Source organism: Geotrypetes seraphini, chromosome 3 (genome assembly GCF_902459505.1).
Source record: "Geotrypetes seraphini chromosome 3, aGeoSer1.1, whole genome shotgun sequence".
Lineage (NCBI taxonomy): Eukaryota > Metazoa > Chordata > Amphibia > Gymnophiona > Dermophiidae > Geotrypetes > Geotrypetes seraphini.
In genome coordinates this window covers 192,351,195-192,372,253 of record NC_047086.1, presented here as the reverse complement: position 1 = coordinate 192,372,253, position 21,059 = coordinate 192,351,195, and the positions used below count along the sequence as shown (strand labels likewise).

The 21,059-nt window shown below is 44.4% G+C and overlaps 1 protein-coding gene across 1 annotated transcript in view; it reads right to left on the bottom strand.

Moving 5' to 3' along the window:
• ENDOU (endonuclease, poly(U) specific) overlaps positions 1 to 15,577 on the bottom strand; it is a 58,264-nt gene extending 42,687 nt beyond the window's left edge. The window contains exon 1 of the mRNA XM_033935379.1: positions 15,464 to 15,577. Coding sequence (XP_033791270.1) covers positions 15,464 to 15,566 — 103 coding nt within the window. The 5' untranslated portion in view covers positions 15,567 to 15,577. The remainder of the gene's footprint in view (positions 1 to 15,463) is intronic.
• Between the last annotated feature and the right edge of the window lie 5,482 nt (positions 15,578 to 21,059).

Here is a 21,059-nt window from a genome sequence, read left to right as displayed (position 1 = left end):
ATAAAGGCGCACCCAGACAATTGAGCGGCAGTGTGGAAGTGTGCGCAGCCGAAAATTAACTGTTTTTAGGGCTCCGACGGGGGTGTGTGTGGGGAGGAACCCCCCCACTTTACTTAATAGAGATCGTAACCGCGTTGTGGGGTGTTGTGGGGGGTGTGGGGGGTTGTAACCCCCACATTTTACTGAAAACTTCACTTTTTCCCTGTTTTTAAAGGAAAAAATTAAGTTTACAGTAAAAATGTGGAGGGTTACAACCCCCCAAACCCCCACAACACCGGCGCGATCTCTATTAAGTAAACTGGGGGGGGCTCCCAACAAAACCCCCCGTCAGAGCCCATAAAAACTGTAATTTTCTTGACGCGCGCCTCCATCTTGCGCTCAGTTGTCGGCGCGCGCCTTTGTCTTTCGCGGGTTGTCTATGAATCTATTAATAACCTTTCAAAAATGTAAATGTCTGTATCATATCACCATTGTCCCCTCCTCTTCTCCAGAGTATACAGTACATTTGAGGTCTTCTAATCTCTTCTTGTACTTCTTATGGTGCAAACCTCCTACATTTTCATTGCTTTCCTCTGGACCACTTCAGTCCTTCTTATATCCTTGGCCAGATACAGCCTCCAAAAACTGTACACAATACTTCAAGTGGGGCCTCGCCAATGACCTGTACAGGGGCATCAACACATCCTTTCTTCTGCTGGTTATGCCTCTCTAAACAGCCTAGCAATCCTTCTGGCTACAGCCACCGCTTTGTCACACTGCTTAGTCACCTTCAGATCCTCAGATACTATCACTCCAAGGTCCCTCTCTCCTTCAGTGCATATTAGCCTCTCACCTACTAGCACATACATCTCCCTCGGATTTCCACTCCCCAAATGCAAATATTATTCTTCCAACTTTTGCAGAACCTTTTATGTTTTCCACTCCCTCCGGGTCAAGAACCTCCTATGAGGAACCATATCAAAGGCTCTGCTGAAATCTAGAGTTACATCTAGTGCATGTCTTTGATCCAATTCTCTGTTCTCCGCAGTAAAAGAATTCTATCAGATTAATTTGGCACAATTACCTTAGTAAAACCATTGTGTCTTGAATCTTGTAACCCATTAGATTCTAGGAAATTTACTATCCTTTTATTTTTCCAATATCCAAAGTGAGGCATACAACAAGCCTGTAGTTTCCTGCTTCATCTCTGCGACCACTTATGTGAAGAGGGATCACATCTGCTCTTTTCCAAGCCCACTGAACCTCTCCTGTCTCCCGGAATTTAATGAAACAAATCTTTAAGTGGACCTGCCATACATCTTGAGTTGAACTTTGTACTGCTGAATTTTGACTTCATTATTTCTTGCTTGTTTGTTTCATTTAAGCTTACTTTATACTCCCCTATCCACTAGTTAGGCCAAGTGTTTAATAAGTACAGTAAACAAATAAATCTCTTCTATCTCTGGGAGAGTTCAGTCTCTTTCTCTTTGCTGGAAAAAAATCTTTACTCCTGAGCAGCTAAACATATAGAAACTTGACTTGTTTAAACAGCATATGGATATCCCACTACCTAAGTTTGCAAAGCTTCATGGGATACCACAGGCTTACACCAGATTCACCATTCTTTTCTGGTTTGAAATACACTTTATAATCTTGGACTGTCTCCATTGAACACTGAAAAATGTCATTTTCCACAGTTATTTTATTTAAAAATTTCCCTACAATAAGCATTTGCTCTGAAAAATGACCATGTGAGGACTTTACTTAGTTTTGTTTGTAACCTGTTCCTCTTTTAATGTATTAACTTGTGTTTTTATTAGATATTTTAATAAAGTTTCTCTAAGTGTACTTATTATCTTCATTGACAGTATACATAGTGGTTTCTTCAGCTTAATAATCCTTTCTTGGATGTTTCTTTCCTTCCTCTGGCAATTTGATTCTTATTCTGTACAACTGCAGTGGTGCTGCTTCTGTGTTTTGTTGACTCAAACCTAGTCCCTATACTTTAAATGTGCCCTGCCAAAGGCCTTGGACCATAGAAGGATGACATATATTTTGCATGCTTTAATCCTTTATTTAATAACCCTTTTAATGACTGAATCACCACTTTAATAGTAACATGAAAAAAAAAAAAACATTTCTAGTGGCTGATATCATATTTCCTTAAGAAGCTTTAGAACTGCCACACCCGAGTGTGCAGGCTGAGGCATGCTTTAATTTCCACCATCAATTTGAAGAGATGCCAGAGCCTAGAGGCAGTTGTTAATGAGAATCAATTGACACTGTGGCACGGCTAATCTAGTAATATAGAGTTTTGTTCAGCTCTTATATCAACTGAGAGACTGCAAGATCCAGAAATTGGTTAATGAATATAAAGTCTGCTATCTGAAGAGGTGAATGACTGGGAAACTGGCATAAGGTTTGAATCTCTCACTTCTAAAAACGGATGTTGCAGGGATGGCCATAGGGCACAGTAGTGCAGAGCCTCTGTCCTCTAGGCGTGGATGGTACAGGAGATGGACACATCTGGGGTTGAATGGCTCAGGGATGGGCACAGAGATTCAGTGTTGAAAGGAGTTTATAATAATAATAATAATAACAATAACTTTATTCTTCTATACCGCCACAATCTTGCGACTTCTAGGCGCAAACTTTTTTGAGCCGTGGCACAGTAAAGGTAGTGGACCTGGCTCGAGGCACCTGGAAGTTCGCTGATATTGCCGTGATGATATCACGCACATGCCTGACATCATGTCGATGTCCCCGTGTGTGTGAAGGTCCTCCAGGCGGGCCCTGAAATGCCAGTGGGGAGTGCCAGAAGGGAAGAGGACCAGAGAGAAGGATAGGTGCTGATGCCCACTGACTGCCTGTAGGCAGTCAGCTGGTGCCGGTGTCTCTCCTCCTCCCCAGTGTCCCATGGCACACCTGAAATCTCAGGAGGAACACTAGTGTGCCTTGGCACACAGTTTGAGATACTCTGTTATATGCAGTAGCATAGTAAGGGGGTATTGAGGGGGGGGGCCCCCCACTACCGCACATGCAAACTCTCCCCTTTCCTCGCACCTCTTTAACGTTCCCGGTGTGAGCAGCAACCCCAACCTGCTGCTCGCACCAGCCGCCGGCTCTTTCTCTGATGTCACATCCTGGATAGAGAATGACACGAGGACAAATTTTTTTTCCCGTCCCCGCAGGAACTAAATTTCCCTGCCCCATCCCCATGAGTTTTGTCGCTGTCCCAGCCCCATTCCTGTAAGCTCTGCCTTAAGCGCCCAAGCCTCAGCCACTTATGATTTTAAAGTGTTTGAGGCTTGGGCAGATGAGGAAGGAGCTTGCAGGAATGGGGCAGCGACGGGAAAAGAACTCATGGGGACGGGGGGTCACGTGATGAGCTTGCTGTGAGCAGACGTGCGCCCTCGAGCTCTAAGCCCTCCAATCTCCAAAAATCGGCAAAAACTTAGTAAAATACTGCCTGATCGGCATCGCGGTTCTCGGGGACCATCTCTCAGCTCTGGGTGAGAGTGTGACATTTGCAGCGGCGGTTTGAGGCGGAAATGCCGGTCTGCTCAGTGAAGACGCCAAAAAATAAATCTGCCTGCCCTGCACCTAAAATGGTGTCGATGCCGACTCTGTCTCCAGCCCCAGCGCAATGGAGAGAGTGGGCCCAAGGGATCTCCCGAATGGTGACCACGGCACTGGAGGATCGGCTCCACAAACTTCAGTCTGCAGTGGGTTGCATACATGAACGTTTCGAGTCACAGGCGACTCGGATTGCGGCGGTGGAGCAGCGTGTCTCAGACGGGGAGGATGCGGCCCTGCGGGATCAATCCAGCGTGGCCGCGCTGCAGGCCCAGGTGACAGTGTTGACAGACCGCATCAACGAGCAGGAGAACCGTCAACGCCGGAATAATCTGCAAGTAGTGGGTCTCCCGGAGTTTCGGGCTGATCAGGACATTTACAATTTTTTTCAAATCTGGCTCCCGACTCGCCTGGTATTGGAGCCCCCACCGAGTGGTTTTCTCTGCGAGCGAGCGCACCGCCTGGGACAACGCCTGGGAGATAATAACCGCCCTAGTGCTGCGATTGCCCGATATCTCAACTGGAGAGAAAAGGAGCTCATGCTACAAGCGTACCGGAAAGTAGGCCAGCTGGAATATGACGGTCAGAAGCTGTTATTGTTCAATGACTATTCTCCACATGTGGCTTCCCTTCGTAAGGGGATGGCGCCCCTCTGCACCATGCTTCACCGACGAGGAATGCGCTTTGTGCTAGTGTACCCGGCATCGCTGCGCGTCTGGAGAGAGGGAAAACCTCATACTTTTGTTGATTGGGCAGCAGCACAACAATTTCTAGACTCCCTGCCGGCGGCGGCCGAGGTGGGGGGGGTGCCAGGAGCTGCGCCGGCTCCTTGATGCGGCAGCTGGCCCTCAGTATGTTCACCTTGTGGCCTTTCTTTCTGTAGGAGACCTACCAGACAACTGGGCCATTGAGGGTGGCTCTACCTGACCTCTGCCAGCGAATGTGGAGGTGAGCAGCGGGATCTGGGATGTTCGAAGCCTGGTGATCTATTTGTTTTGTTTGGTCCCAGGCGTCGGCCTGTTTGTAATTGAGGCCAGTACATTTTCTTTGGCCTCTCTGCTGATTTGCCCGACTGGGGGTCTGTCTGGACTGGGCCGCTTGTGGGAGGCTGCTCTGCTCTGTCGTTGGCTGTTTTCCCTTCATCCTGGGCAGTTGAAGTTTTTTCTTGGGAGACCCGGGGGGGTCTATGAGAGCTCAGTTTAGGACTTTAGGTTGCTTCATTTATTGAGAGTGGGATTTTTTGTTTATAGTCTTTTCTTTTGTATTGGGGGAATTTGGGGAGGGCTCTGGGGAAATAGTTCTCCGGGGGGTGGGTTGAGGTTGGGGGGGCGGGGAGAGGGGTGGTTTGGGTGGTGTTGCGGGAGAGTGAATGTTGTGTCTGACTGTGGTTCTGTGTGGTGGCTGTCTGTATGGGTAGGAGTGAGTGGGGTGAGTGTGGTGGTGCAGCGCTCTTGGGGGTGGTTGGCCTTGCCTTTGTGTTCCATGCTTTTCTTTAGAGTGTTCCAGTTCCAGTATTCCTGGATGGGGGGCCTAGCTGGGGGGGCCGCCTGTCTATTGTACTATATTGTATTCTGTTCTTCACCTGTGCGAACTTGTTCCCAATGACTAAAGTGACTATAGCTACCTTAAATGTGGACGGGATTCACTCTCCTATCAAGAGGAAGAAAGTTTTGACCTGGTTTCGCAAGAGGGGGACTGATATCGCCTTTGTGCAAGAAACCCACCTTTCTGTTATGGAACACCTCAAGCTTCGGAGAGACTGGGTGGGCGAGGTCTGCTCGTCTTCCTTTGGCACCCGGAAGCGAGGGGTTGCTATCCTAATTCATAAACAATTGCCCTTCCACACTCATAAAGTTCTCCAAGACCAGGATGGTCGCTATGTTCTAGTGTTGGGAGAATTATGGGGGCACAAATGGTTATTGTGTAATCTTTATGCTCCTAATGTGTATGATCATAAATTTTTTTCAGCTTTGCTGGCCAAGATAGCCATGTATCCAGATTACCAGTCGTTGGTGGGAGGGGATTTCAACATTACCGTAGATCCTGCCCTGGATTGCAGTCCGGTAAAGACGGGGGCCAGGGACCATGGAGCCAAGGGGGTTAATTTTTTGCTTAGTCAGTTGCAGTTATTGGACACCTGGAGGACTTTGCACCCTACGGAACGCACTTATACCTTTTACTCGCATCTCCACAATGTCTATGCTAGATTGGATTATTTGTTGGTATCGCCCTCTCTGCTCCCCAGGGTGACTGGGATAGATGTTGAGGAAGTTCCCCTGTCGGATCATTCGCCTGTTGTCATGGAACTTCAGTTTACGCCGGAACCCGTGGAGCGACATTGGAAATTTCCATGTCGCTTATATAGAGATCTTGAATTTCATAGATATCTTCGGGAACAATGGTCGGAGTACAGCTCTCACAATAATACCGACGACGTTCATCCCGTGACCTATTGGGAGGCTTCCAAGGCGGTTCTGCGGGGGTTCATTATTGCTTACACTGCACAACAAAGTTTTTGCTTCCTGAACACTGCTGGGTGTTTCTTATAGAATTTTGGGTGCTGATCATGAATATTACATCAAAAATTACCCATCACGTACCATTTCAGAGAAATCTTCAATTTTGTCGTGATTTTTTCTTATATTTGGATGCAAACAATTTTTTCTCCCATAAGTGTCTTATCAACAACGGTTTGTGCCGCCTGGGTATGTCCATGCATAAAATCTAGCCAGGTTGGAAGCTGTTTTATGGAAGATGACATCCTGGGCATGTCTGGGCAGGTCTGAACGAGCTTGCGCTGTCTCACCATGCTATAATGGTGGCTTCCATACACCGATCCTGCTCATTTGGTTAATATAGATAGTCCGTGTGTGTATATAGTATCAGTATAGTAAAGTATAGTAGTATAGTAGCTGTAGCAATATAACAGTAAGTAAGCTTGATGCTATAGACGTTTTGGTGTCGGGCAATATGTCTCGTCGGTGTCGTAACAGCCGCGACACATTCTGCTATATCTGTGGGGAATATACACTTACGCCTCAGAGACGTTCGATGACTGCCCTTGTAAAGAAAGCCTATCATCTGTATTTTGGCTGCAAAATAGGTGATCAAGACAAGCAATGGGCGCCTCACATTTACTGTGCGACATGTGCTGTTAGTCTGAGAGCCTGGCTCAGAGGTACTCGAAAGACGATGCCATTTGCTGTTCCGATGATATGGCGAGAACAGAAAGACCATGTGACGGACTGTTATTTCTGTTTGACTAATGTGTCTGGTTTCTCTGCCAAAAACAAGAAGTCAATTGAATATCCTAATCTGCCTTCAGCAATGAGACCCATGCCACATGATGACAGTCTTCCAGTTCCGAAACCACCAGAGGATTGGACCTTAGACGAACCAGATGAAGAAACTGCAGTGCAGGGTTCTAACAGTGACATTGACCCGGATTTTGAACCATCCTCATCAGGCGATCCACATCTGATAACACAGTCCGAATTGAACGATTTGGTCAGAGATTTGGGTCTGTCAAAAGCAAAAGCTGAGCTGCTAGGTTCGAGACTGCAGGAATGGTGTTTGCTATCACCAGGTACGAAAATTTCTGTGTTTCGAGACCGGCATCATGATATAACCAAATTTTTTTGCACAAGTCGACAGTCTCTGTTTCTGTTGTGACATTGAAGGATTGTTCTCGGTCTTTGGTTGTGATCACAACCCGGAAGAGTGGCGTCTTTTCATTGATTCGTCAATGTTAAGCCTGAAAGCTGTTCTGTTGCACAATGGCAACGTTTATCCTTCAGTACCTGTTGGCTATGCAGCACATATGAAAGAAACATATGAGAATATGGAAATGTTACTAAAGTATGTCCAGTATACCAGGTATAACTGGAATATCTGTGGAGACCTCAAAGTCGTTGCTCTGTTACTAGGACTGCAGCTTGGCTATACAAAGTACTGCTGTTTCATCTGCGAATGGGACAGCCGAGACAGAGAGTCGCACTATTCTAGAAAGAACTGGCCACTCCGTAAAAAGTTAGTTCCAGGACAGAAAAATGTAGCACATGAATCGCTTGTTGACCCGACAAAGATATTTTTGCCTCCTCTTCACATTAAACTGGGACTCATGAAGAATTTTGTGAAAGCAATGAACAAGGAAGGGGAAGGTTTTCGTTATTTAAGACAGATGTTCCCAAGAATAACTGATGCCAAGATCAAAGAGGGTATTTTTGTTGGCCCGAGATCAGACATGTTATGAGTGACAAGCGATTTGAAGATCTGTTAGTTGGGCCGGAAAAAATTGGCTGGAAAGCCTTGAAAGACGTTGTTGACAATTTTCTGGGCAATTACAGAGCCCCAAACTACATTCAGCTGGTAGACAAACTTCTCAAAGCATACAAGAGAATGAAGTGCAATATGTCACTCAAGATTCATTTCCTCCATTCACACTTGGACTTCTTCCCCGCAAATCTCGGTGCTGTGAGTGACGAGCACGGTGAAAGGTTTCATCAAGACATAGCTACGATGGAGAAACGATACAGGGCAATTGGAATCCGTCAATGCTTGCCGACTATTGTTGGATGCTACAACGTGATGCACCAGACACTGAATATAAAAGAAACTCGGGAGCAAAACACTTTTAATTCTGTTTCATTTAGTCGCTTGTGCGAAACGTAAACTTGACTATATATTTTATTGTCAGTAAACATAAAATGGTCTATTTCTCATAGTTCTTACGTGATGCAGTAAAACCAAAACCATATTTGAGCATACCAAGTTGGTACCTGTCATAATCACCAAAAACTTTTCAGGAATCAAGACTTAACCAAAAAATTGTTGTGCAGTGTTATCTTTCCCGCAAACGGAAGTCCCTGGATGCGGAGTTGCTGACTCTATCGGGGGAGCTGCGGCAGTTGGGGGCCCGCCACTGTACTTCTCTTTCGGCGGATGATAAAATTCGTTTGCTGACTGTCCGGCGGCGCATAGATGACATCTTGACACAGCGGGCCTCTCGCGATATCTATTTTCAATGGTATAGGTTGTACGCCTGGGGGAGTAAGACAGGGAGGCTGTTGGCCAATTTGGTCCGGCCTCCGCGCACCCGTCAGGTTATCCTGTCCATTCGGGACCCGAAGGGTACTTGCTACACGCAAGAACGGCAGATTCAACAGCAATTCATTCACTTTTATGAATCTCTGTACACTAACCGCCCGTTCTCGGACGCTGATAGGGATGCTTTCTTTCAGGGGCTTCAGCTCCCTCGGTTGACGGCGGCTCAGCTGGAACAACTGAATGCTCCTATCAGTTCCGATGAAGTACAAATTGATATTAAGAGGCTTAAATTAACTAAGGCACCGGGTCCCGATGGGTTTGGCTCTGAATATTACAAGATTCTGTCGGACCAGATCTCTCCTGCTTTGGCTGGGGCATTTAATGCGCTTTCTGAGAATCGGGGTTTGGGGATCCCTAACATGGCCCATGTTGTGCTGTTGCCTAAGCCGGGCAAGGACCTAGCTCAGGTGGGTTCTTATCGCCTATTTCCCTCCTTAATCAGGATGCCAAGCTTTTTGCTGCGATCTTGGCGCATAGATTGAATGCCTTTTTGCCGCTCTTGATACATGAGGACCAGGCGGGCTTTGTGCCGGGCAGATATGCATCAATGAATTTGATCAGAGCCTTGATGGCCCTTCACTCCAGGCGTGGTTTGGAGGGCGAATTGGCTATTGTAGGCTTAGACATGGAGAAGGCATTTGATAGTATTTCTTGGCAATATCTCTTTTGGGTTTTGCGTCAGTTTGGCATAGAGGGCTCTATTCATCAATGGATCAGTAGCTTGTATATACTGCCACAGGCTAGACTCTTAATTAATGGTCAGTTTACTACCCCGTTTCCTTTGGGACGGGGGACGCGACAGGGATGTCCGTTGTCCCTGTTGCTTTTTGTGTTAGCTATCGAACCCTTGGCTGCTAAGATCCGCGGTGATCCGATTGTTCAGGGCATTCGCATTGGGGACAAGGAGAGTCGCATTAATCTCTTTGCCGATGATATTCTCCTTTATCTGGATCAACCCAGACGAGATTTGGGGAGGGTCCTTGTTCTGGTCCGTTCCTTCGGGGATCTTTCTGGTCTGCGCGTTAACTGTGATAAATCTGAACTTCTTCCCTTGCGGTCTACTATGATGGAGTCCTGGCATGCGAGTCTTGAGATACCGCCGGTGAAGGGGACGATGCGTTACCTGGGTGTCTATTTAAGTCCGGACCTTAAGCTTCTGTACCGATCTAATGTGAACCGTCATCTGGAGGCGATTCGGCAATTGTGTGATAAATGGAGGGACCTTCCGTTGGGTGTTTGGGGGCGGGTGGCCTTGACTCAGATGGTACTTCTCCCCAAGATTTTGTATCCGTTGCAGGCGGTGCCCATTTGGGTTACGGATAAAGAGGTGCGTCTGTTTCGTTCGATTATCACCTCTTTCATCTGGCGTCATAAGCGGGCCAGGATTAGTTATGCCACCTTAGCTTTGGATAAATCTAGGGGGGGTTTGAACCTTCCCGATCTTCGATATTATAATGTTGCCACTTTGTTTCGCTTTATTCATGAAGGATGGTCGGGATGTTATAGATTCTCGTCCCAGGGATGGGTAGAGTCCTGGTGTGCCCCGCACTCGGTTTTGTCCCTTTTGCATGCCCCGTTGTCGGCTATACCGGGGGGTGGGGCTAAGTTTGCGTATCTTTTACCTCTATGGCGAGCGTGGTGCTGGTGGCGGCGACGGCAGGGAAAAACTCCGGCAGCCTCCCTTTTGTCGCAGCTGTATGGCAATGTTGACTTCCCTCCGGGCGTGGGCCATGCCTGGTTTCGGCAGTGGGAGCAGAGAGGGGGTAGAACTCTCCAGGATATACTTGCGGTGGGGGGGGGGTCCTTTTCCTTCTTTTGCCCAGCTGCAGACTCACTGGCAAATACCTCAGACCCACTTTTGGGCTTACCTTCAGGCTCGGCATTATTATTTGTCCTTAACACGTCGCTGGGGGGATGCTTGGCTCTGTGGTCCCTTGGATGTTCAGTTTTTTCAGGTCTCTCCTGCTTTAAACACCTTAGCTACCTGGTATCGGATTCTGAAAAATGCTTCGGGCCTGGGCTCTATTGATCGTCTGGCTTCCCAGTGGCAATCGGAGTTGGGCACTCCCTTGGATCGCAAGGCCTTTCTTGATCTCTTTGCCACTGTGAACACCATGGGGGGTTCCACGGATTTTAGGGAAATGCAATTTAAAATTTTGCACCGGGCTTATACTTCTTGGGTCCAGGGAGCTCGTATGGGCCTTTGGGAGGAAGCAGTTTGTACCAAATGTAATCGTTCCTCTGGTACCCTCCTACACCATTTTTTGGAATGCCCTTCTTCTGCAGTATGGCTGCAAGTTCTCCCTTTTTTAGAGCGCATTCTCCGGAGAGATGTGCCCTGGTCTTATGGCTTTTTGCTCTTGGGGGACCAACGTGATTTGATTGAGGGGGGCTCACACTTCCCCAGCGCAGGGTTCTCTACATGGCTGTCTTGGTGGTCAAAAAGCTCTTGTTGCAGCATTGGGTGGGGGATTCTGTGGCCTTCTTTTCACACTGGCTGGCTCGTTTGGCTGCGGTGGGGCGGTTTGAGCTTCAGCGTGTCCCTCGGGCTGGGACTCTTCCCCACCGCTGCTATCGAGATTTGAGCGAGCGTTGAAACTCTGTTCCGGTCTGGAGACCGGGGGCCCCGAAATCCTCTTCTTGATTTGCTTTTCCTTCTGTCTTTCTGTTTTTGTTGCTTTTGGGTTTGCTCTCTCTCTGGTAGTTGCACCTGTGTGTGTGTGTGTGTGTGTGTGTATGTGTGTGGGGGGGTGTGTGCCTTTGGCTGGTTGGTTGTTTAGAGGCCTGTGTGTGGAGTGCTTGTTGTGGTTGTTGATGAGGGCGTGGGCTTGTGTGGGATTGTTTGGTGGGGTTGATATTTTAAAATGTCAATTGTGATGCGTATACTTTGTTGTTGTAGTATCCAGTGTTGTTTGCTGGATGCTCTGTTTTCTGCTTGTTTTGCTCGTGGTTGTCTGTTCATTTGCAATTGTTAATAAAGGTAATAAAAAAAAAAAAAAATAACTCATGGGGACGGGAAAACGAGTTCCCGCGGGGACGGGGAAAAATGTGTCCCCGTGTCATTCTCTAATCCTGGACCCGTATCTAGGAAGTGATGTCAGAGGAAGAGCTGGCGCAGGTGCAAACAGCAGGTTGGGGTTGCTACTCGCACCGGGAACATTAAAGAGGTATGGGGGGAAGGGAAGGGGTGCATGGCAGGAGGGAGTGAAGAAGGAGCGAATGGGAATGGGGAGTTGGAGAAGAGGCACCACTGCCCTGGGTGCCTCTCATCCTCGCTACGCCACTGCTTATATGTTTGGTTTGCAGCGTTGCCAAAAGTTTCTTTTAAACAATTTGGATCTTTCAGATAGTGCTAGGGTAGAGTAAGGGCAATTTATGTAACTATACATACAGGAATGAGGTTCAGCACCTGTAACTGTATGGCTTCTAGTTGTACAGGAAAACCAAACAAAAACTGCAGACAATGTACACGATGCAGGCAAGAGTTTATTGTACCAAAGTTAAAATGCAGTAATATAAAACCTTTTTACCAACCAAGGAACCCAACACGGTCCGTGTTTCGGACAACACGCCTTCGTCAGGGGCGTAAGGTATGAAATGTACCGCAAAAAATGAAGATAGCAACAAATGCCTGTGTGTTGAATACGCCGAAAACCCTGCCGTGTTGGGTCCCTTGGTTGGTAAAAAGATTTTATATTACTGCATTTTAATTTTGGTACAATAAACTCTTGCCTGCATCGTGTACATTGTCTGCAGTTTTTGTTTGGTTCTCCTGTTCAGTGGTTTTCCTGCAGATTTGGTTGGATTTCCTTTTGTTGGCTTCTAGTTGTACACATAGCAGTGATAAATACAGAGGCTTAATTCAGCACAGCTTTTTATTTTGTTGCCTACTATAAGTTAAACCACTTAGCCATACAGTTACAGGTGCTGAACCTCATTCCTGTATATATAGTTACATAAACTGCCCTTACTCTACACTAGCACTATCTGAAAGATCCAAATTGTTTAAAGGGGGAGATAAGTGAAGAGAGATAGTGAGGGACAGCTGACTGAGTGCATTTGTAGGTCAGTAGGAGGAGTTTGAATTGCATTCAGATATGGATGAGAAGCCAATGAAGTGACTTTAGGAGAGGGGTAAAGTGAGTAGAGTGGTTCTCCCGGAATATGAGTGGTGCAGCCAAATTCTGGATGAATTGGAGGGGAGCAAGATGGCTAAGCGGAAGTAGCGAGTTGTAGTATTCTAAGCAGGGCAGGATTAATTCGTCAAGGGCCCCTAGGCACACAAGTACACTGGACCCGCTGCCCCACTCTGCCCCACCCCACCATGCGCCCAGGCGGAAACAGGAAGCTGCGTCAGAGGGAAGCTTTGGGCATGCAGCACCGCTTGCACAATTACAGTTCCCGTTGCCTTTCTTACCCACGTTGCTTGCTTGTCTTACTTTCCATTGATGGGGTGGGGCCCGCGTTGCCGATCAATGCTGGAGGGGCCCATCGCCGTTTGGCAAAAACAATGTTGATGCTTTCCTTCATCAGGCCCCCCTGAGCATTTCAGGCCCTAGGCACATGCCTACTTGGCCTATTGGGTAATCCTTCCCTGAGTCTAAGTGCGATGTGATGAGGGTGTGGATAAGTGTTTTGGTAGGGTGCTCAGAGAGAACGGGTTGGATTTTGGTAATATTATAGAGGAAGAAGTGGCAGGTTTTAGCAATATGTTGTATCTGGGCGATAAAGGAGAGAGAGCAGTCAAAGATGACCCTGAGATTACGAGCAGGAAGGATAAGAGTGTTGTCCACAGAGACGGAGAATGAGGGAAGCTTAGAGGTGGGTTTAGATAGGAAGATGACATTAAGATGACACCCTTTATATATGCATATCTTAAGATACGCTGTCGGTCTGTGTGTTCAAACACTAGGACTTTATTTGAAAGTGTCAAAGTTCCAAAGGTACACTGAAATCATCCACATAAAATAATTCCATCCACATAAAAATAAATTATTCACATAAGAGCCTTAAAGGACCTAGTCCGCTAGGGATACAGGACCCAACACAGTTTCGACAAAAAGTCTTCTTCAGGGGTCCCTGGGGGTCCTATAAAGGTGAGTACATGGGAAACAATTGTGTGGTGAGCCGGAAGTGAGACACTGCTTGCATTTGCTCCTACCTGTGCTGTTTCTTTTCTGTGGTAGAATTTCAAGTTTACTATTTTTTGGTATCCCACAAATCAAATCATATCTAAGCTGCTTACAATACAAATTGATGTCAAAAATACTAAGGGGTCCTTTTACTAATGTGTGCTAACCGATTTAGCGCCGGGTAAATTGGTTAGCACACCTGAGGAAAAGGACCCCTAAATGAAAATAAAATAAATAAACAATAAGACATAACATGAGTTAAAGGAAAAAAAAGGGGAAGAACTATGTTTATGTTTATTAAAATTTCATATACCGCCAAATCTTACAATAGTTCTTAGTGGTTTACATCAATAAAATTCCAAAAATATAAAAGGAATGCCATAAAACATAGGATGGCACACAGAAAACCCAGCAAACTATCATACAATGTTAACATTGATAGTCTTCATTATCCTGTGCATTGAAGGAGTGCCTGAGAAGTCCTTAATAAATATGTTCTACTGGCAGAGAGTTTACACCAAATGCCAACTGAAAAAAATGCGTCTTTAGTAATGTCTTGAAAGCCTTGGTACAATTTCTGATAGAAAAAGTAGGGGGAGCTAACACAAAAAGGTTAGGTTTTTATGCTGCAGCAGGAAAACTTGGGACTCTTGAAATGATGATAATAAATTGTAAAATGCTTACAGATAAGCATCAGGAAAATAAAAATGTTTTAAGATCTTTAAAAAAAAAAAAAAAAAAAAAGGTTAAATGGAGTTTGTAATCTAAGATGATTTGGAAGCGAGTTCCACAATTCAGGTCCTTGAACAGAAAAGATGGAATTGTGAAAGGAATTTAAAAATATCTCAATGAATGTAGGAACTAGACAATTATGATTAAGAGAGCTTAGGGCTGCTTTTACTAAGGTGCGCTAGCGGTTTTAGCGTGCGCTTAGCACGCGCTACAATGCCGCGTATGCTAAATGCTAACGCTAACGTTAGTGCTTTTGGTTAGCATGCGGTTAGCGCGCGCTAAAAACGCGAGCGCACCTTAGTAAAAGGAGCCCTAAATGATCGAGAGGGAGTGTAAGGTGTCAAATATTTACTAAGAAAAAGGGGCGCATCTATAGAACAGATTTTAAAAACTAGTAAGAGAATTTTATAGATGATGCGATGTGATAGAGGTAGCCAGTGGGCTGATTTAAGTAATGGAGTAACATGATAAAATTTTTTATGACCAGTTATGCGTTTGATGGCGGTATTTTGAACTAGTTGTAATCGTTTAAGTTCTTTTACCTGTATACCTTTATATAACAAATTACAATAATCTAAACGGCTAATAATGAGAGCATGATCCAATACATTCATAGCTGAAGGTTGTAGTAGCCTAAATTATATATGCAGTTCTGTATTACCGAAGATATCTGAGCCTTATACAAAAGATTTAAATCCAAAATTACACCTAATACTCGAGTTGTTGTAACCTGTGGAATTGAAAGAGGTGTGTGTGTGTGTGTAATAGGATTAAGTCTGTGCAAAAATTATAGTTTTCCCTGAAATCAATCTCCAGTTTGAATATAAGCTTCTTTATATGTTTATATAAAAAAAAAAAACAAAAAAAAAACTTTCCTATACTGCCTTTCAAGGGAAATCAGAGTAGTGTACAATAAAACAAATGTATACTATACTTACTTGAACTGGGGCAGGTCTCAAAGGCAATACAGCAGGTAATGCCGGTAATGACAGCAACTAGAAAACAGGCCTTCATTGTCCTCTGAAGCAGGAGATGCAACATAAGGAACTTCTTTTTCCTCTCACAGCCCGGATCTCCTCAGTGAGAGCTACTTCACTGGCTTTTGTTGTTCTGTAAAATAACATGCCCTCTTTCTAGGAGGAGGCCACAGATGTATTCCTGCCCAACTAATGTAAGGGTGGAAACTGGCAACACTGGATGTGTAAACTGTGACACCTGCCTTAGTAATATACGTGATATAATTTAAGAACCCTTTTGTGTGTCCCGAGTGCTGAAATGTACGATGAGCAGTACCTCCCTACCCTGCCCCCCTCTACCAGTTTCTCAGGACTTCTGCCTGTTACTTATAGACAAAGCTGTTCTGATGGTTGCCTTCTCCCTGCAGGGATTTTATTGAGAGAAAATTGCATGAGAAAAAAAATCAGACTCCTATGAATGAGAAGCAGTTCGATTTGAGATGGTGTTTTCTTATGTGATGTGACCAGTATCCACATGGCCAGTAACCATAGAGCCATACAATATAATGATACATCTACTCAGATGCTGTTTTCGAAAGAGAAGTAGGCACCTTCTTATACATCAGGGGTGTCCAATGTCGGTCCTCGAGGGCCGCAATCCAGTCGGGTTTTCAGGATTTCCCCAATGAATATGCATTGAAAGCAGTGCATGCAAATAGATCTCATGCATATTCATTGGGGAAATCCTGAAAACCCGACTGGATTGCGGCCCTCGAGGACCGACATTGGACACCCCTGTTATACATAATAGCCATACTGGGCAGACTAGCCCAATATCCTGCTTCCAACAGTGGTTAATCTAGGGCAGAAGTACCTGGCTTGCTACAGATCCCAGAGATGGCAGTGACTTTCCCCATTTCTATCTCAGTAGCAGACTATGGACTTTTCTTCCAGGAACATGTCCAAACTCACATGCTAATTATTGTTATCATATCCTCTGGCAAAGAGTTCCAGAGCTTAGGTAGATCATGAGCCAGGAAAAAATGCTTGAATACCTGAATAAATTCATGTAAACCGTTCTGAGCTCCCTTGGGAAAATTGAATAAATAAATAATTTTATGTTTTAAAACTAGTTCCTACTATATTGCTGGGCACTGAACTCAGGCTGAATGGTCAGTAGTTTTCCCAATCAACCCTGGATCTGTTTTATAAAAGATTGGTGTTAAGTTAGCTAACCTCCAATCCTGAATTTAATGCTATGTGTTACAGTATTTACGTATATATCACAAGAATTGGGAGTTATTATTTATACAGCTGGATGTTATAATCATATAATATCTAAAATCACAGCTTTAATGATATATATTCGTTAAAAATAATTCAAAAAAATTTTTCTTTTATAAATTAGGTATTGCTCGTTCTTCCCAAGTGTGAGAGCCGACTAACAGTACCCCTCCTGACGAAGACATTCTCGAAACTCGAGTCGGGGGGTAGATGAAATCCAAAGGAGTCAAGTTTACAGCACCATAGCACTTTTGCACAAGTTCACTTTAACAAATTATTCAGTGGTTATGATCGAAATCCAACCTATAGATAAGCTCTTTACTATATGATAGGAGGTTGGTAAAAGGGCAATGAAGACTATGATGGCCCCAGATTAACCACTGCAGCATGTTATCAATGTATGAATGATTACACGGACTGACCACTTTACTAATTTATAAAAGAAAAATTTTTTTTGAATTATTTTTAACGAAGATATATCATTAAAGCTGTGATTTCGTATATTAGACCTGACATTTCTTTGTTGAGTTCTTTCACATTTTTGGGATGTGTACCATCTAGTCCAGGTGATTTATAACTCTTTATTTGCCAGTTTCCTTCATTACATTTTCTAGGTTCACTGTGATGTGCTTCAGGTCCTCTTGAGAGTCATCACCTTCAAGAATACGTGTTTCTGGCGTGGCTATTACCCCAAAACACCAAAAAAAGGAGACAGAAATCCCTTAAAATAAAACACCAACAACAAAAAAAAGAAATAGGGGAGGATCGTTAAATACTTAATGAAGAGGAACCTAGGAGTCAAAAACTGAAAAGCACAAAGTTTACTATAATAAAACCTAGACTGTTAGGTCTGTATAAGAACAATTCCCCAAAACAGTGGGAATTCAGAAGGACTTAACAAGCGGTTTGTGGTTTATTTTGATTTACTACACCGCCCTCCCTGTATATATCACAGGGCAGTTTACAATCCAATAAAGTAAAAATGTAGTATGAAAAGCAGCACCAAATATTCATAGGCAGAGCACAGCCATTCCAAGAGAGAGATTAAAAACAGAAGTAAAGAAGGATCAATGAACTCTCAGTGCATCACTGCGGTTTACGGAAGCATCGCCAAATGCTTTCTGAAAGAGATACATCTAAGAATCTGTACAATTTAAGATAAGATGATTCAAGTCTGACCTGAGGTGATAATGCATTCCATAGGGCTGGCTATGTTTCAGCACAACCGCTGTATCAGGATTAAGAGCAATCTAAGTAGTTCTTTTTTTTCTTTATGCCATTTTTAATTTTACAAGCATATACATGACTTGTTACCGATCAAGGAATATAAATTTATAGATACAAAATATAAAGAAAATATAACTCTTATGTAGTCCACAATATAAGAGATCAAGAAAAGAAATTAAACACTAAGGAAATTATTAACCTAACTAGTGGTTTAGCCCGTTACATTAGCGGGTGCTAGAAGGTAGCTAGCATCTCCCCTTTCTCCCATCCCCCCACGGTAGCCAGCATCTCCTTTTCCATCCCCCCATCATTCAGCATCTACCCTTTCTTACCCTCAGGTAGTCAGTGTGCCCTCTTCCTCTCTATACCCTATTTTGAAATTCCGTCCATGCTCGGCCACCACGGCCTGCAACCGCTGACAGCCGCCACAGCCAACATCCACCTCGGGCCGCCGACAGCCACCGCGGCCTACATCCGCCTCGGAGGGGGGGGGGGGGAGAGTGTTTCATGCGCATGCATACTCCTATCTGCGGTGCCCTACACCGCACGGAAAACGTGATGGGAGTGCGCATGCGCGGCTTAGGCTTTTATTATATTAGATACAAGAGAGACGGCAATAGATATACCTTCCTACAGCCGCTGGCAAATCATATATCATCAGGTACAGTTACCAACCTTTCTCTCGACTCAATAAATTCTATAAGTTGTTTAGGCTCAAAGAACAGAAAGTTTTTATTCTGATAGGTAACAAAACATTTTGCAGGATACTTAGCAAGAAATGTTGCACCCAGAGCCAGAGCTCTGGGCCTCAAGGCCAAGAGTTCTTTCCTACATCTCTGGGGTTTTTTTTAGATAAATCTGGAAAAATTCTAACATTTGAGCTTAAAAACTGGTCATTCATATGACGGAAATATAAACGAAGAACAAATTCCATGTCACTTTCCAAAGCAAGAGTCACAAGCATGGTAGTTCTATCAGTAACTACTTCTAAAGAAGTTTCCAAAAATGAAGATAACTTCATATCTGCCTGTCTATCTACAGGCAATTCAGCTGGAGTAGATTCCCATTGAGATTTTCTAATGTTGAGGTAATAAGCTCTCACAATAGGAGGCAAATTTTTCAACGATATGGCCAAAGTCTCTCGGAAATATTTCCTAACCATCTCCACTGGTGAGATGATAGGACATTTCGGAAAGTTTAGAAATCTTAAATTATTCTTTCTCAATTGATTTTCAAAGTTTTCCATTTTTCATGAAATATATGATCTTTCTTTAACCATTTCTACTTCAACCACTTTCATTTCATTAATCTTAACTTCTTGCATCTCCACTTTTTCCTTTGAAGTAGATAGTAATACACCCTGTTGTTCTGCCTTGGAATGGACAGTCCCATAATCAGTTTTAATAGCAGAAAGAGTCAATTTTAGGTTAGAGTCCATAACAAATATGGCTTGCCAGAGCGCTTCTAAATCAACCTTCTCTGGCTTTTTCAACTCCCCAAAATTGATGACATTCTCACCTGAAGCGAGTCATAAATCTTCCTTAGGTGTGCTAGGAGAATACAGATGAAAATGACCTGCTCCTTCCTCCAATGAGTCCAGTGAAGGCGTCCCTCTCATGCTGGAATCCACACTTCCCTCTTGGGGTAACCGGACACCAGCTACTCCTTGTACTGTAATTCTTCTGGGTTGGGGAGTCTCTGCTCTGGGCTCAGCGATGCCTGGATCGGTCCCACGCCGAGGTCTCCAGTTCAACCTGGATAGACCTCCGAGGTAGGTCTATGTTCTTCACCCGAACGAGCAAATATGCTGAGTATAGTCGGCTGTGTCATTCACTGGGGGGTTCCAGTCGCTGGAGGGTTAGGGCGAGCAGTCCCTTTCCTCTTCTCCATGTTGAATGGGAGAGAGTCAAACCATGCGCTGAACACAGCAGACGTTCAGCGCTGTCCGCTCAGGCATCCGCTCTCAACGCCATCTTGATCTCAATAGTTCTAACCACAGGTATCTGTTGTAGGGGGGTAAAATAATCCTCAGATAGGAAAGTTACTATATGAATGCTTTCTACTAAATGCTCCAAATACTCATGGTTAGAACTACACTTCTCCCTCCATATTCGCTGTGATAGGGGATTAACAGAACCGCAAATACAGAAAAACCACAAATAACTTTTTCATAAGTTATTCGCTATTTTCTATTAAAAACCATCGTGAATATGATGAAACCGTGAATAAAATGAGGGAATTGTTCTTATACAGACTTGACAGTCTAGGTTTTATTATAATAAACTTTGGGCTTCTTTTATGAAGGTGCGCTGGCGTTTTTAGCGCACACACCGGATTAGTGCGTGCTAGCCAAAAAACTACTGTCTGATCAAGAGGAGGTGGTAGCGGCTAGCGCACTTGGCATTTTAGCGCGCGTTATTTCGCGCGTTAAGGCCCTAGCGCGCCTTCGTAAAAGGAGCCCTATGTGTTTGTCAATTTTTAACTCCTAAGTTCCTTATCATTATTTTTTATTGGCCTTACCCTACTTCTTTTTCATGGGTATTACCCCAACATACTCTTCAGTAAAGACTGAAGAAAAATATTTACAGTATTTAGTTTTTCTGCTATGGCTTTCCTGAGTTCTCTTTCTATTTCTTGGCCATCGTTAAAGAATGTGCCTTGTTCATGCAGAATTTAGGTGTGGGTATTTACACCAGGTTTTAATTGGCATAAATGGTTGCACCTACATTTTAGTCACAGGGCCAGCCGCTATGTGTATTCTATAAACTGTGCCTAGCTTTAGGCGCGGTGTGTAGAATAATGCTAGATGCAGGGGGGTTTTGAGGGTATTTCTGCACCGATTCTTCTAGTGCCATATATAGAATCTGTGTGTAGAGTTCTTTGTATATATGACCTATGTAAACACCCCCCTCCTTTACAAAACCATAGCATGGTTTTTAGCGCTGGCTGAGGTGGTAACAACTCCGACACTCATATGTAATGTAATGTAATGTAATTTATTTCTTATATACCGCTAATCCGGTTCACAGAAAGTATACATTAGGGTGCATTAAAATTATAAGTTAAT